Source organism: Delphinus delphis, chromosome 1, assembly GCF_949987515.2.
Source record: "Delphinus delphis chromosome 1, mDelDel1.2, whole genome shotgun sequence".
Lineage (NCBI taxonomy): Eukaryota > Metazoa > Chordata > Mammalia > Artiodactyla > Delphinidae > Delphinus > Delphinus delphis.
Window position 1 is genome coordinate 157,845,156 of NC_082683.1, and position 17,111 is coordinate 157,862,266.

The following is a 17,111-nucleotide window of genomic DNA, read 5'->3' on the forward strand; positions in this document are numbered from 1 at the left end:
TGCCTAAGGACAATTTCCTGATCAATGAAAGTCAGGACCCTGGAGTCAGTAGAGAATGGTGGTCCCACTGACCTGAGAAGGCAGATATCAGATTTCAGGGAAGCTGAAGTAGCTAGAATCCTCAAGGTTAAGCGTCAGACAGGAGGGAGCTATACAGACAGAGAGGGTACCTCCCCCAGAAGTCTGTGTGAAAGTCCTGTGGCTAAAGTTCAACCATACATGCAAAGAATGGGACCATGGGAGGCTTACCAGATAGCAGTTGTCACACAGTTGAGTGGGACAAAGATTCTAGAGGTCAAGCAGTGCTGGTAAAAGGGAAGGAACAGGGTACACTGGAGCTCCAGCACTGCCAGATTGGAGAGATCTCTTTATACCTTGTTAACTCTCCTGGCATCCAGCTGAGACAACAGAAAGGCTGTTCATTAAAAGTAAAAACCATACTTTAGATGGAAATCTACTACAGACTCCCCCCTCAACACCCCAACAAAGCCTAAAACCAAGCTCTGCCAAGATCCACAGAGGAGACAATTTGGAGACTGTACCACACTAGTTTAGAGATTTGGGAAACACCTTGGGCTTTCCACATAACTATACTAACAAAGCATAAAACCAAACTATACAAGGTTCAGGATGATCAGCCAGTAATTTAGCTGTCCCCTGAAACAAGAACCAATACTCTTCAGAGTAAGACAACAGAATCCAAGTGTCTACAACATATTACCCACAATTTCCAATATTCAACCCAAAGTCATTAGACACAGAAACAGTGATCCACAATCAAGGAAAAGAATAGTCAAGAGAAACCAAACTGGAGATGGTCCAGATGTTAGCTAACAAATAATGACTTTAAACATGTTTCTAAGAACTTGCAGCTCTCCTCAATTCCCAAGGACTGGTCACAAAACCTACCAGCTTACCAAGTTCCATTAAGCTAGTCAATATTCCTTCATTTGACGTATTTCTAGTCTTATAGGATGACTAAACAATTTAACAGTTTCTATTTCTGGAAGCTGGAAACATTTATGGAACTTCCTGAGTAAATAAAGAAATCATACAACTAAAGATACGCCTGAAAAAACACATTGCCTCAAGTAGGAAATCTCCCTACATCCGTCCACTTTAGACACAGAATAGAAGTTAGAAAAAAATCATTCCTGTGGCTTGAAGGACATAGTGGGTTAATGTATTAAGAGCCTGCTTACCCTGACAAGCAGGGCTCTTTTCTCCTGTCTCACATTTCTCAAGGAAGGGAGGAATGCCTACAGAGAGGTTAGTTTCAAAATAGGGACGATAAGATTCCGGAGCAGCATAACTGGGCTCAGGGGTACCATGTTTCTTCTTTCCTATTTTAAGTTTGAGCACATGCTTGCTGCGACCCAGCACCCAAATGCATAGCAGCTATGAGACAAATGCTAGTAAGTGAATGTACTTGCACTATTCACAAAGCGCATATCAAGTCTGTAGCTATATATCATAAATTATACAGAAGAGCTTTATGAACTGCTCTAATACATACACCTAATAATACTCTTTATACACAGCCTAAAAAGAAGAGTACCTGGGAAATGAGGTATAATTTCACCATCTAACTTGTATGCAACTCCAACTTTGATTTCCGTAAACATGTCCAAAATATCCAATTTGGTAAGTGCCAACCTAATTTTGGAAGAAAAGGTGACGTTAAAATAGCAAATTCTTAAAGGCCCTAACAACCAACTTGATAAGGGAGTAAAGGAAAATTCATACAAAGTTAACAGTTCCAAAGCAATTCTGAAAACTGGTTAGGATTATATTTTAAAGCATGCCACACATAAAACACTACAGGGCAATATACTGATGTAATTTTTCCTCATAATGAAAACAATGACTTAACTGATCTACTAGTGGGTTACTTTTCTAATAATTATAGTAGATTTTCACTCTTTGATAGATCCACATCCTCTTGCTTAGTTTCTCAGGATCAACCAACACATATCCACAGAGGGCTGCCTGGAGTAAAGGATGCATCTTACGGCTGTGGGACACAGCAAAACTGACTCTTCCACATGGATGACAAGATACATGTACCTTTACACATATGCTATCAATCCTCATTTCTTCACTCTCCTTACCATCAATTCCACCCTTCTGGTCAGAAATTGTCAAAGGAGAGTGAGGAAACCACATCAAGGACCTCTTCATGATACATCAAAATCTCCCAACAAACTGACTGAAAAACAGAGTTTTACAGGAAAATCTATAGAAATTAGATAAAACACTAGGTTTGAGATTCTTGCCCACAGATTACTTTTTTATCCTTTATTCTGTTATTTGCTAGAAATTAAGTGTAATTAATACAAACGAATACATTTTTACACTTACTTATGTGTACGTGTTAATAACAACTTTTACGGAACATTTTTAGTGTGCCATGCAGCATGCTATATGCTCTCATCTAGTTTTCAAAATACCCTTTTGAAGTAGATAGTACTATTATCTAGATTTTAAAGATGATGAAAAAGGCACAGAAAGATCAACTTGCCCGAAGTCACACAGCATAACGCATGGATCTGAGATTTGAATCCAGAAGTCAGACGTCTCTCAAGCTCATCCACTAAACCACTGTTATACTGCCTCCCCTCTATGTTACTCCATCTATCTACCTACCTTTCTACCTGCCTGTCTTACTTCCCTCTATACTTATACGCATGTAAGGGTATCACGATTCTTTTCTCCCAACCTTGGATATCCAGGAAAAAAACCTGGGGTCCCTCTCCTTATGTACCCTTCCCCTATATCTTGGTCCACTTCTACCCTGAACTGCAATTTCATTTGGAGTCTAAAGAGTGAAATTTTTCTATTAGTGCACTACCTCTAGTGTGCACTCCACAAAATTTAACCTGCGATCATGAATTGTCATTTATGAAATAAATGTTTCTAAGAATACTCACGCAGTAAATCCATTAATCATATGAGCATATTTGAGCAAAACAAGGTCCAACCAGCCACACCGTCTTTTCCTTCCAGTAGTTACACCAAACTCTCTACCCCTTGTTTGTAATAATTCTCCAATTTCCTAAGGAACAGAAAATAAAACCTTAGGACTAGAATAGCAATGCTCTAAATCTAGTAGAATTATACTTAAGATCATATAACAAGTCAAAGTTTCTTAGAGATAAGCATCTTTCAGAAAATAAGTAAGTTGAAGATACAATTCCATAGAGATGATAGATTTTATGTGAGGGAGGCATTATTTGAGATAGATCCACTTTTGGCTTCACTTTTTACCACTATTTTAAAACCAAGAACATTTTTTATGTTATGTTACATTAAATGCTACATATTAAAAACTAAGTTGTTAGTAAGTATTTATTAAAATAGATAAGTTTGGTCAATTTGTTCTAAGGACTTTAGTTTGATGACTTTCCTGAAAACCATAAGGCAAACTCTCACCTAGTAGTTGCTATCACAATGTCCTTTTAAAGAGAACTGAGGTTGAAAACAATGCTCAAAGTTCTAAGCTACAGCCACTCCCTACAACCTAATTTTCCCATCTATGATCTATCTGTTCCTTAATTTACACCTTTCTGATTAAAGCCATCATTTCATTACCTCACGTATTCTGACATAATTACAATTAATAGGTTGCTCTGTCAGGTTTGAATTCCAGCCTTGTCTATCTGTGTGGCCTTGGGCAAGTTACTTCAGCTCTCCATGCCTCAGTTTCCCCATGTGTAGAATGGGGATGGTAATAGCACCCAGCTCCCAGAGTTGCTGTGAGGATCCAAAGAGCTTCTAAGTTTACAGCAATTAAACAGTGCCTGGCCCGAAGTCACCACCAAGTAAGTGTCGGCTATGATTAGACAATGTCTGCAGATCATTCTCCTCAATCTTGACTCCTAATAAGCTCTTGGTGAAAGATAGTTGTTATTTTTAGCTTCTTTCTCCTCTACCATCTTAATCCCCTTCATAAGCCCACCTGTCACTTAGCCTTGCAATTACAATTACCTTTAAGCACCCACTAATCCCTCCCCTTTTGTTGTCAATCTGCTGCCACTAACAATAAAGGTGTATATAATTTTCTTTAATGTTGCTCTGATTACTCTTGCAAATTAAGTGAAATGCACAGAAGCCAATAATTCATTAAGGGAAAAAAAAGCATGATTTTTTTATTTTAAAACTTCTAAATTAGATTTACTGAGAAATAGGCTCACATTGTCTTGCTCTGTAGGAAAGGCACCAATACCAACTCTAGTTGTATAAGCTTTCACAACTCCATACACTTCTCCAACATTCTGAGGGGGCATACCCAAGCCAGTACAAACACCTCCAACTGTACAGTTCGAAGAGGTTACAAAAGGGTAAGTTCCTAAAAATAGAAACAAATGGTAAAATATACACAAATGATAGACATTATTTTAAAAATTCTGCATTTGAGTATATTCTAGGTATTTGAGAATATAACTGTAACCGCCCTTTCAAAGCCTCGATGTTTTATTCCTGATTCCTTTTGTCTGTAGAGAGATAAAAACATAGGTGGTTAAGCTACAGCTGTAGTGCTTATACTAGAGAGGCTCCTTGAGTACATGCAATTACTCAGCTCTGTCTGGTAGGCACTCACCTAATAGACTGCTAAATAATTTAATGCCAAAACTCTGGTGTTATTCTACTATGCAGACTTATATATATTTTAACACTCTCCTGTTAGTTTAAAGCAAATTTATTTTACTCCCCTGATACAAATATTAAGGTGCACCAGCAACCTGGAGTGACAACAGTACACTAAGAATTTTGTGGTATTCAGCATTTTCTGACCTTTTTATCTGTCTTCAGGGAATAATCCCAGAAATGACAAGAGTAAGCAAAGAGTGGTGTACTTCCCCCCCTCCCCAAACCCTGGCCCCAAGATCCTCTTCATACTTAAACTATTCACTATGCTAATTAGACACTGCTTTCTTTCCAGATTGGATAGGCATATTATGGTATCAAAAATACATATCTACTACACAGAAATACACTTTAATTGGCTTACTTGGAGTCAAAAGCCAATGAAATGCCAGTAAGAGCTGAGAACAATCAGATTTATCCTGAAAGATCATGTTTAGATGAAAAGGCCAACAAATTAGGCCAAGAAAGCAGCAGTTTGAAGACGATAGCATTAACTTTTTGAAGATGGAGGAAATGCTCTAAATCCACTCAGAATCTCACGTCCAGGGAGTCAATTAAACAGACTTCCATAGATCTTAGAATGTGCATGTTTAATAACAAGGTATATTAGCTTTTGATTTTTTAAAAAAGGCTGAATTAAAGGTCCTTTCAAAGGATTCATCTAATCATTTTACAGTTCCAAGGAAATGAGGTCTGGAATTGAACCATAAACCAAACAACAAAAAAAAATCACAGTTTATAAAAACCCAAACCCACTGACCCAAATAGTGATTTCATTTTTCTAATGAACTGCAGAACTTAACACAAAATATTCCTTTTTTAAAAAAAGGGTTAGCATAAGATGACAAACTTTCATCATTCCTGAATATACAAGCAAAAAGCCTTATTTTAAAATCCTTTAATGCTAACGTTAATTATTTATATCTTAAGCAATTTAGGACTCAGTTAAGCTCCCCATAAGTCATATCTCACTTACCAAAATCAATATCTAGTAGTGCTGCATTCGCACCTTCTACCAAGATTTTCTTTGGTGGTCCATGTAGAGCCTCATATAGGAAATAAACTCCATCTCTCACCATTGGTTTAATCCTTTCCATATAACTCTATATACAAAGACAAAAACCAAGTTCAACGTATGCTAATAAATTTACAATGAAACCAATATGAGTAAAAATTACCTGACTTTGACAGTGAAAATTGACCAATGCAAAGTAGAAAGGGATTGGTGACGGTGCTTACCCTAATGCAACATTTGGATTGGCTTTGTCCCTTTGTTGATCTATCCCCCAAATTCCTATGAGTGATTTTTATATGATACAAAGCTAGTCTTTTTTCTGCTCAAAAATTATTCAATAGCTAAACTCCCTATCACTGCATATAAGGCCACGCTGATTCTCCAGAACCAGAAAAGAGATACTATTTCAAGAAAAGTAGAGATACAATGAAATTCAAAGGTTCTATTTTTTTTTTTTTTTTTTTGCGGTACGCGGGCCTCTCCCACTGCGGAGCACAGGTTCCGGACGCGCAGGTCCAGCGGCCATGGCTCACGGGCCCAGCCACTCTGTGGCACGTGGGATCTTCCCGGACCAGGGCACGAACCCGTGTCCCCTGCATCGGCAGGCGGACTCTCAACCACTGTGCCACCAGGGAAGCCCCAAAGGTTCTATTTTAACCTCACTGCAAATAATGATGACAATCTTCCAAATAGCCAAGTACTCATACTTCATAAACCAGTTTTCAGGAAAATAAACAAGAACTGAATATATTACATTATGCTTTTATATTTTGTAGGTATTAGAAAAGCAGAAGTTATAGCCCATATAACCATAAGCTGCATCAAGGTTTTTCTCAAAATGTGGTGAAGGCCACAAGTGACACTGCCAAGCATGTATCAGTAATTGACTACTAATATTCTTTTATTCTTTTCCCATTGTATTCCATTACAGTAAAATACCTTAGCAGTATTACTAGTAGATAATATCAAATACTAACATACACACAAACATGAAAAACTTTCTCAAAACACGTTTAAAGTATTAATAATACTGCTTAATTTTAGGAATTCAATTAAAAATATAATATAAACAAGAGTTTCCCCAAAGCTTATAGTATAACTACAATAAAATCTAGTTTCAACCATGTTTAAATATTTAGCCAGACTAGTATGGAAATTCCAGGATCCACTCACGAACTCACCTGAGTATGGTATACCTATTGATGAAAATATAATTCCCCCCTTGGCTCTAGTCCCCAATCTCATGCTTCTTCCTGTTTTAGTCCTTTTTTTTAATGCCTGAAATGACCGTACCATTCATCACAACCCTTGTTCCTTAAAGTCTTGGTTCAACATATAGTAGTCCCCCCCTTATCCTAGGGGGATAGGTTCCAAGACTCCCAGGGGATGCCTGAAACCACAGACAGTACCAAACTGCATACACTGTGTTTTTTCCTATACATACATACCTACGATAATGTTTAATTTATAAATTAGGCACAGTAAGAGATTAACAACAATACTCAATAATAAAATAGAACAAGTATGACAATATACTGTAATAAAAGTTATACAAATATGGCCTCTCTCTCCCTCAAAATATCTTACTGTACAAATTTAATGTCTTTTTCATCCTAGGCACTTATCATGCATTGTTATACTTTTGCAGTTTGAGGTTCAACAGCAAAACTAGCACAAATTTCTTCTTCCTTCTTCACAATTTCATGGATAGAAGAAGATTCATTCTTACTGTAGACCTTACCAACTCAGCATATGATTTTTTCTCTTTCCTGATTAAGTTGAGAACTTTCACCTTTTCACTTAAAGGAAAAACTGTATGGCTTCTCTTTGGTGTATCCAAATTGCCAGCATCACAACTCTTGTGCTTTGGGGCCGTTAGTAAGTAAAATAAGGGTCACTTGAATATAAGCACTGTGATACTATGACAGTCAATCTGATAAGTGAAATGGCTGCTAAGTGACTAATGGGTGGGATGCACTGGACAAAGGGATGACTGACATCTTGGGCAGGATGGAGCAGAACAGCAAGAGATTTCATCACACTACTCAGATATTCTCAAATTTAAAACTTATGAGTTGTTTTGCAGTTGACCATGGGAAACTGAAACCATGAAAAGTGAAACCAAGGATAAGGGGGAAATATTTTTTATCACCTATTAAGAATCTTTTTACCTAATTCTGGTCATTATTATTCACCTACTTTACTTTCATTCAGAACATGTATAAAATATAATTGAAAAGATATACCCATACTTTAGCACGTAAATATTTCCAAGTTGCTAGTAATAAATTTAAAATATTTGTTGCATGACAGAATGAAAACAAAATGGCAGTCTATTCCAAGCAACAATCCATACACTGAAATCCAAATACTTAACATTTATAATGTTCCTTGGAGGTCATTTTTTTTTTAGAAATTCAGTGAGTGGCTAGACCTAAGGCCTGCAACAATTCTAAAATGACATATCAGGTATGTAAATTCCTATTCAGTTCTGGAATTGATGTCATACTTATTTAAGAGCGACAATCAGACACATGAGAAGCAGCTTGAAACTCACCAAAGATTTTGGAAGAATGGAAGGGTGGAGAGGATAGGCAACTTGACTACTGGCTAACTCAGGCACCAACTGTGGGCCTAATCTTTGGCCAGTTACCTTACTTGTCTCTTAAGAGTACAGTGCTAAAGAAATTGACCCTATGGGGTAACAGTCCTAAATGGGCTGGTTAGTTTTAAAAGTTATCATCTCTTACTTGTCCCTTTGTTGATCTATCCCCCAAATTCCTATGAGTGATTTTTATATGATACAAAGCTAGTCTTTTTTTCTGCTCAAAAATTATTCAATAGCTAAACTCCCTATCACTGCATATAAGGCCAGCATAAGACGTATGATTTGCTCCCTACTTGTCTAATTTTATTTTCAGGTACTTTATTCTTGCTCCCTGCTCCCCACTCAATATTTTGTTTAAGCTACATCATGTAAAGTTACTCAAACATGCCACATCCTTTTAGGCTATATGCTTTTAGACTTAAAATTACAAATTCACTTCACCATTTCTTACCTATAATACTTTATACATATCTGTGTGGCACTTATTAACCACATGTTCTTCAACCTTATATTTTCAGTTCCTAATACAAAGACTGAATGAATGAAAGATCTAGATGCCAATTTGGCAAACGAGTTTTAAAAAGGACATTATAAATGTCAGAAAGCATTACCTTGAGTTTTTGTAATTCACCTTCAATGTCTATTTCCAGCGTGGGGTATATAGATTTGTACTGGTTAGCCAAAACTTTGAACCTGAAAATTACAGATAAATCAAGACCTCAGCTCTGTTTAAAAATATTCTGAATAATTTCATTTGATTCAAATGGTTTCTGGAGATAAGTGGTCTTAGTAACAATCCCCAAACTGAAGTTACACTCTGAGAAATAGAATCTAATAAAGAAGATCAGTCATATGAATAAATAATACACTCAAAATATTTTTTACTGATAGGGATATCAACAATATAATTAAGGTGAGGGGTGGGAGGAGGAGGGAATGACTGAAATCTGTAACCACAAGACTTAAATCGAATTAACTATATTGTACTGCCTGAAAGACAAAAGGGGACGGTCTAAAATGATGCTTTTAAGAGAGACAGAGGCAGGCATTAGCAATTTGTCTCCAATATTCTTAGTGGAGGTGTCCCAACAGTGCAGACAGACAAACTGCTGACTGAAAATGGATACAGCGAGTGACCTCTGATGCCATCTGTTATTAGATGTGACCAACTAACGCCTCATCACTGAGTCACCATACAGTTTTCGGATGATTATCAGGTTTCCCACGGAGATTTTTTCTACAGAGATTAAGTGTCAATGGGGCATTTCTATTTTTCAAGGTGAGCTTGATACGCAATAGTTCACCAGTACCTGAGAGCCTAATTATTTCCCGGTGGGAGGACACAACAGAGTCTTTGGACCTGAAAATCCGAGGACCCTAGGCTGTGGTGACCCCACCACAGCACTGCCACATCCCCCTGGAAGCATCTCTATTTCTCATTAAAACATTCCAAACTCCAATCCTTAAATATAATTTTGGCTTTGTCTTTTTGTGGTACTGATATGATATCAACATCATGTTGTTTTCGTGAAGTTAATTTCAAATTAAGGACCAATTCAAATGTAATAAAAAAACTTTAATATTTCAAATGAAACAAAAAAGCCAACTACCACTACTCAACTAGAATACTGATTTTTATCAATTTGCATATTGGGTTTTAAAAATCCTAAAAATCCATTTGCTCTTTCCATTTTGAAATACAAGGTAGTTACCTCTCAGAGAAGCCATCAAAGTCAGAAACAAGATCACACATCCTGAGTCCACTCCGAGCAGCTTTGGAAGAATAAACTGGGCCAATGCCCTTTTTTGTGGTACCCAAACTTTAAAATAAATCAAAACAAGCTCTGAGTTAGAAAAGAAAGATGCAGTTCTTATGGTCAGATCAACACAAAGAATGAAATTTTTATGCTATTTCAAGTTTATTTTCACAGTCTTATTTTCTCTGAAATCTAAAAAGGATATCCTAATAGTTATTTTTCTTAAACTTCTGGCCTAGAATTTAAACAAAAAAGACTAGATATGCTTAAACTGCACATACACACACACACACACAAAAACATACTTTTTTCCTGCTTGTTCTTGTCTTTGTTGTTCCTGGATACCATCAGCCGCTTGATGAAAATCAAATACTGAGGGGGAAAAACAAAATCAGTTGTTGTTGAGACAAAATACAGGAAAGCAACATATACTGCATTTTAAATTACTGAAGTTATAAATTCCTTAAGCCTAATTTCTTTATGACAAATTGAATGGATACATTTTAAAAAGCAACAATAATGGTGGGAGTGAAGATTATAATGCTAACTGGTATATTAATATGAAAGTATGCCTGATCATTCATTCCCATATATTGCAATCTATTCTATTTTTAGAAATGAGTCCTTAAGAGAGTGATTCTGGAGTACCCTACCCTACAATTCTATAAAGCTCAGTTTACTAAGATATCCTCTTGAAGTTCTGGACTCCAGAAATCTAGGGATTATGTTAATTATCTCCCTCTTCCTCACTGGTCCCAAGCTTCCATCACCTCTCACTAAAGCTGTAGCCTCCTAATGAGTGTACCTATTTCCACTCTTGGACACCTCTAATTCCTACCTTTTAATGCAGCCACAGTCATCTTTCCAACCCACAGATATATCACCACTGTTGTCTTTAAAACTCAGTATCTTTCTAATGCTTAAAAGGAAAAGACAAAACTATTTTACATGTGCTCCTTGAATAGTCTGCCCTTTCATCTTACACTATGCTCTGCCCCCTTTCTGCCCTCCCATACCATCATATAGGCATTCTTTTAAGTCCTTGGCTCCAAGGCATATGCTTTTCCTGTCTGAATATGCCTCTATGCCTTCTCTCTCTTCTCTCTCCCTCTTCTTCTCCCCTTCCCTCTCTGTACTGTTTTCCCCGAGACTACACGAATTTACATTCCCACCAACAGTGCACAAGGGTTTCCTTTTCTCCACATCCTCACCAACACTTGTTATCTCGTCTTTTTTTTTTTTTTTTTTTTGCGGTACGCGGGCCTCTCACTGTTGTGGCCTCTCCCGTTGCGGAGCACAGGCTTTGGATGTGCAGGCTCAGCGTCCATGGCTCACGGGCCCAGCAGCTCCGCGGCATGTGGGATCTTCCCGGACCGGAGCACGAACCCGTGTTCCCTGCATCGGCAGGTGGACTCTCAACCACTGCGCCACCAGGGAAGCCCATATCTCTTGTCTTTTTGATGACATTCTGACAGGTGTGATTACCTCATTGTGATTTTGATTTGTACTTTCCTAACGATTAGTGATGTTGAGCACCTCTTCATGTACCTGTTGGTGATCTTTAATGTCTTCCGTGGAAAAATGTATGTTCAGTTCCTGTCCTTTTTTCAATTGTTTTTTTTTCTCTTGTGTTGTATGAGTTCTTTATAATATTTTAGATATTAACCCCTTATCAGATATATGATTTGCAACTATTTCGCCATTCTGTAGCTTGCCTTTTCATATTGTTGATGGTTTCCCTTGCTGTACAAAAGTTTTTTAGTTTGATGTAATCCCATTTGATTATTTTTGCTTTTGTTGCCTTTGCTTTCAGTGTTAAATAAAAAAAATCATTACGAAGACCAGTGTTATGGAGTTTACCATCTATGTTTTCTTCTAGGAGTTTTATGGTTTCAGGTCTTAGGTTCAAGCCTTTTTTTTTTTTTTTTGCGGTACGCGGGCCTCTCACCGTTGCGGCCTCTCCCGTTGCGGAGCACAGGCTCCGGACGCGCAGGCCCAGCGGCCATGGCTCACGGGCCCAGCCGCTCCGCGGCATGCGGGATCCTCCCGGACCGGGGCACTAACCCGTGTCCCCTGCATCGGCAGGCAGACTCTCAACCACTGCGCCACCAGGGAAGCCCAGGTTCAAGTCTTTAATATCATTTTGAGTTAGTTTTCGTGTATAGCCTAAGATATTGGTCCAGTTTCATTCTTTTGCATGTAGCACTCTAATTCTCCCAACACCATTTATTGAAAAGACTGTCCCTTCCCCATTGTATATTCTTGGCTCCTTTGTTGTAATTAATTGAATACATATGTGTGGGTTTATTTTGGAGCCCCTTATTCCATTCCATTGATCTGTGTGTGTGTTTTTATGCCAAAGCCATACTGTTTTTTAAATGACTATAGCTTTGTAATATAATTTGAAATCAGGAAGCATAATGCCTACAGCTTTATTCTTTCTCAAGATTGCTTTGGCTATTTTGGGTCTTCTGTGGTTCCACAAAAACTTCACAATTGTTTGTTCTATTTCTGTGGAAAATGCCATTGGAATTGCACTGAATTCCAATGTAACTGAACACACTGAATTCCAAATGCACTGAATCTGTACAGTGCTTTGGGTGGTACGAACATTTTAACAACATTAATTCTTCCAATCCATAAGCATGGAATATCTTTCCATTTATTGGTTTCTTCTTCAATATCTTTCATCACTGTCTTATAGTTTTCAGTGTACAGGTCTTTCACCTCCTTGGTTAACAGAGTACCCTTTTCAGGTACTAGAAGGCTCTGTATAATAAGGTACATGCTGATTAAAGGAGTAAAATATGTGTATACCATTTGTGCCGCACCTTCTATATTACGTGGTATGTTAAAATGTTTACTTTTTCTATGACATGGATTCTAAACCTTGGCCAATAGATCGCTATTATATACAATAACGATTAGTTCATCACGATGTTCCTATTTTGGTGCCCAGCCTAGCCTTTCTCATCTACGTTTGAGAGGCCAGAATAGTTCTTAAGAGCTGTTTCACTAAACTCAGACTTTGCAAATCAGTTAGGACAAGATTGAGACCTTGGAGTACGCCACTTCTTTTGAATAAAAAAGTATTTGCATTTCAGCATGTTTTATTTTTTATGTTCAAAGAAGTTACAGAGGCAACTGGCAAATCACAAATAGTTGTTGGAAAGCAGGTGAGCCAAGCACCTTGCCGTAGAGCTAATGTTTTCTTAGGTTTTTCTAGGTTCCAGGAAGCTAAGAGTACAATCAGAATCATCACTTTCATGAAGCTTCATCATGGCGTGGAGCCTTAATACCACCACAACTACTGTTTTTGAAAGAACAGTCTTTGTCTAAAGTTGCTCGAATATCTCTTCCATTCTCTACAGCCTAGATACTGAAAACACAAAATGCCACCTTGGGGATTCAGTCTAATTTTTTTAATTAAAGATAATTGTGTACCTTCAGTAATTAAGTTTTATTAACACCATCTTATTATTTTTTAATTATCAGAGTTAAGTTTTATTAACACTATTTTTATACTGTATTAAAGTGTCCAGTGTGAGCCTCAGGACATGTAATATCCACTCTGCTTGCTTCTCACACCTTCTCAGGTCTTTTTTTTTTTTAATTTTTTTTTTTCTTTTAATATGACCACTTTAAGTCACAATACAGTATTGTAATCTATAACCTCAAGATTGTACAGCATATCTCTAGACCTTATTCATCTTGCATCTCCTTCAGGTTTTTACTCAAATGTCATCTTCTCAGTGAAACCTCCCTGGCCACTTTATCTAAAATTATAGTTCCCCACCCACCTCCTCCAAATGCCTGACACTATCGGTCTCCTTTCTCTGATTTACTTTTTCTCCTCAGAACGTATCACTATATACCATGGTACATTACATACCTGTGCTCCCTATTATAGCTCCATTAAGGGACTTTTATCTTTTCTACTGCTGAATCCTCAGTGCCCAACACCACACCTGACATAGAGTAGACTTCCAATAGCTGTTGAATCAAAGGACAGACACCCAGCAAACCTTGGATTTCAAATGCTTAAAAAAATTTTAAACTCTCAGTCATTTCTCAGGTCTCTTTTCCTCAATAAACATCTCTTATATTAAAATTTTGTTATGAGATTCAATGGGAAGGGGCACAATTATGATGCAACATAGTTCTTTGCATACTTGCTTAAGTATGCTAATGTAAAGAATTGGCCAACAACTTAGTCACTTTTAACTTTCTTTAAAGGAAAATTGATTGTTTAAAACAAAAATATTAGCAATGTATTGTGGAGTTTATAACAGTGTAGACATGAAATGTATGACAATAATAACACAAAGGACTTTACAAGGAAATGCAAGCATTTTGTTGTAAGGACCTTAGGTTAAATGTTACATTATTTTAAGGTAGATCATGAGAAATTTAAAGATGCAGACTATAAACCCTAGAGCAACTTCCAAAATTCATAAAACAAGAGGTATAGCTCATAAGCTAATAGTGGAGATAATATTTAAAATATCAAATCCCAAAGAAATCAGGAAAGAAGAAAAAAAACAAATAGAAAACAATGGGCAGATATAAATTCAACCATACTGCTAATTAGCTGTACTAGAAGTAAATAGTCAAAACATTCCAATTAAAAGGCACATTCGGGCTTCCCTGGTGGCGCAGTGGTTGAGAGCCCGCCTGCCGATGCAGTGGACGTGGGTTTGCGCCCCGGTCCGGGAGGATCCCACATGCCGCGGAGCGGCTGGGCCCGTGAGCCATGGCCGCTGAGCCTGTGCGTCCGGAGCCTGTGCTCCGCAACGGGAGAGGCCACAACAGTGAGAGGCCCGCGTACCGAAAAAAAAAAAAAAAAAAAAAAAAAGGCACATTGTCACAATGAATAAGTAGCAAGGCCCAAATACATCTTGTCGACAATAAATGAGCCATAAATATAAAGATATAAATAGATTAAAGATTATTAGAGGATGGAAAAAGATACACTAATGTTAAGAAAGCTCTAGTGGCTATATTAATATCAAAGTAGACTTCAGAATAAGAAATATCACCATAAATAAAGAGGACATTTCATAATGACGAAAGAGCTAATTCATCAAAAACATAATTTTAAATATACATGCACCTAACAGCTTCAAAGCACACAAAGCAAAAACTTACAGAGTTGAAAAGAAATTAATAGACAAATCCACAATTATTGTTGGAGGTTTTTAACATGCCTCTCTCTCAGTAGCTGACAGAGCAAGTAAATAGAAAATCACTTAGGATACAGAAGATCTGAACGATGCTATCTTCCAATTTGATTTAACTGACATTTAAAGAACACTACTCAACAAGAACAGAGCACATATTCTAAATGCATGTAGAACCTTAATCAAAACAGGCCACATAATGGGTCATAAAACAAATCTCAACAAATTTTAAAAGGCTAAGATTGTACAGAGTATATCCTGTCTACAACAAAATTAAATTAGAAATAAATAATAGAGAGAAATCAGGAAAATCTTCCAATATTTAGAAACATAAACATCATATTTAACTCATGGATTAAATGGAAATCACAAAAAAATTACAAAGTATTTTCAACTGAATGGAAATAAACATACAAAATGTCAGTGTTTGGAAATGCAATTAAAATAGTGTTAGAGAGACATGTATAACTTTAAATGCTTATATTAAAAAAAGTCTAAAATAAATAATCTAATAAGCTTCTAAAGAGGCTAAAAAAAGAAAAAAAGAGAGCAAATTAAACCCAAAGAAAGTAGAAAGAATGGACTAATAAAGAGCTGAAACCAATGAAATAGAAAATAAACATAATCAAATGCTTATTCTTTGGGGAAAAAACTCAAAATCAATAAAATGGAGAAAGCTCTAGTTAGACTGATCAAGAGAAAATGAGAGAAGATACAAATTACCAATACCAGGAATAAAAGAAAGGACATCACTGCAAACTCTACAGAAATTAAAAGGATAATATACAAACATTAAAAACCTTATGCCAATAATTTGACAAGTTGTATGAAATGAATACAGTCCTTGAAAAAACATAAATTACCAAAACTGACACAAAAAGAAACAGAAAAACCTGAATCTCTCCGTATCTGTTAAAGAAGTGGAATTTATAACTAAAAACATCCCCTCAGAGATTCTAGCCAACATTTAAAAGGAAATAATACCAATCCTACATGTACTCTTTCAGAAAAATGAAGGCACTAAAAAACTAAAAAACTACAGGACAGTATGCCTCCAGATGAAAAAGTAGTACATCTTGGCCAAGTGGGGTAGGGCACCTAAGTTAGGTGCTGGGCATATTTATGAATAAAACAGCTAAAACCCTTTCCCACATGGGCACAGCCTTGTGTGAGACATTGTTACCGATGGGGGGACTAATGCCTGGAAGACAAATAACTTGCCAGAGGACACAAACACAACATTTGGATCCAGATCCCTAAAATTCTAAAACCTGTAATTGTATTATACTATACTCCGTATCACCCATCATACTTTGTACTGACAATCTCAGGATTTTATGAGAAATTTTTAAAATCCTTGGAAAGAATTAATATTTTTAAGCATCTATGTACCAGACTAGGTTTTGTGCTCAGTACTGAAATGAGAGTTCTAATGCCATAATTACCATGGCACTTAGAGAACTGTCCTTTCAGTCCTATGGTAAGAGAGTCCCTGAAGCAAAAATGTGAAGTGGTTACATAGCAATGATTCTCAGCAATTTTCTAGTTAGTTTGATTTGATTTTTTGATAACATTATTTACTTCTTTTCACCATTTCAGAATTGACTGTACTAAAAATACATGTTTCTTATAGACATTTTAATAACACATGTTTTAAAGAATACATATATTATTATACATATTACTACTAATATCTAAATTTTAGTCAGAGCTATCCTCTCTGGGCTCAGTTCTCCTCTAACTACTTCTCCTCTAAGAAATACTTTCCTTTAAGAATATCAATTTATGGAAAAGGAAAAACCATTATTAAATAAATATAATACATTTTAAAATTTAAAAATTCACATTTGTTATAATTTAAACCACATTACTTTCCTATTATTCTGGTCCTTTGACCCCTTTGT

At 36.6% G+C, this 17,111-nt stretch overlaps 1 protein-coding gene across 1 annotated transcript in view; it reads right to left on the bottom strand.

The window, feature by feature from the left end:
- Positions 1 to 17,111, bottom strand: part of ADSS2 (adenylosuccinate synthase 2) — a 39,861-nt gene that overhangs the window by 3,767 nt on the left and 18,983 nt on the right. The window contains exons 5-11 of the mRNA XM_059996988.1: positions 10,333 to 10,399; positions 9,983 to 10,090; positions 8,882 to 8,963; positions 5,624 to 5,750; positions 4,194 to 4,348; positions 2,931 to 3,055; positions 1,559 to 1,656 (exon numbers count right to left, since the gene is read on the bottom strand). Of these exons, the coding sequence (XP_059852971.1) occupies positions 1,559 to 1,656; positions 2,931 to 3,055; positions 4,194 to 4,348; positions 5,624 to 5,750; positions 8,882 to 8,963; positions 9,983 to 10,090; positions 10,333 to 10,399 (762 nt within the window). The remainder of the gene's footprint in view (positions 1 to 1,558; positions 1,657 to 2,930; positions 3,056 to 4,193; positions 4,349 to 5,623; positions 5,751 to 8,881; positions 8,964 to 9,982; positions 10,091 to 10,332; positions 10,400 to 17,111) is intronic.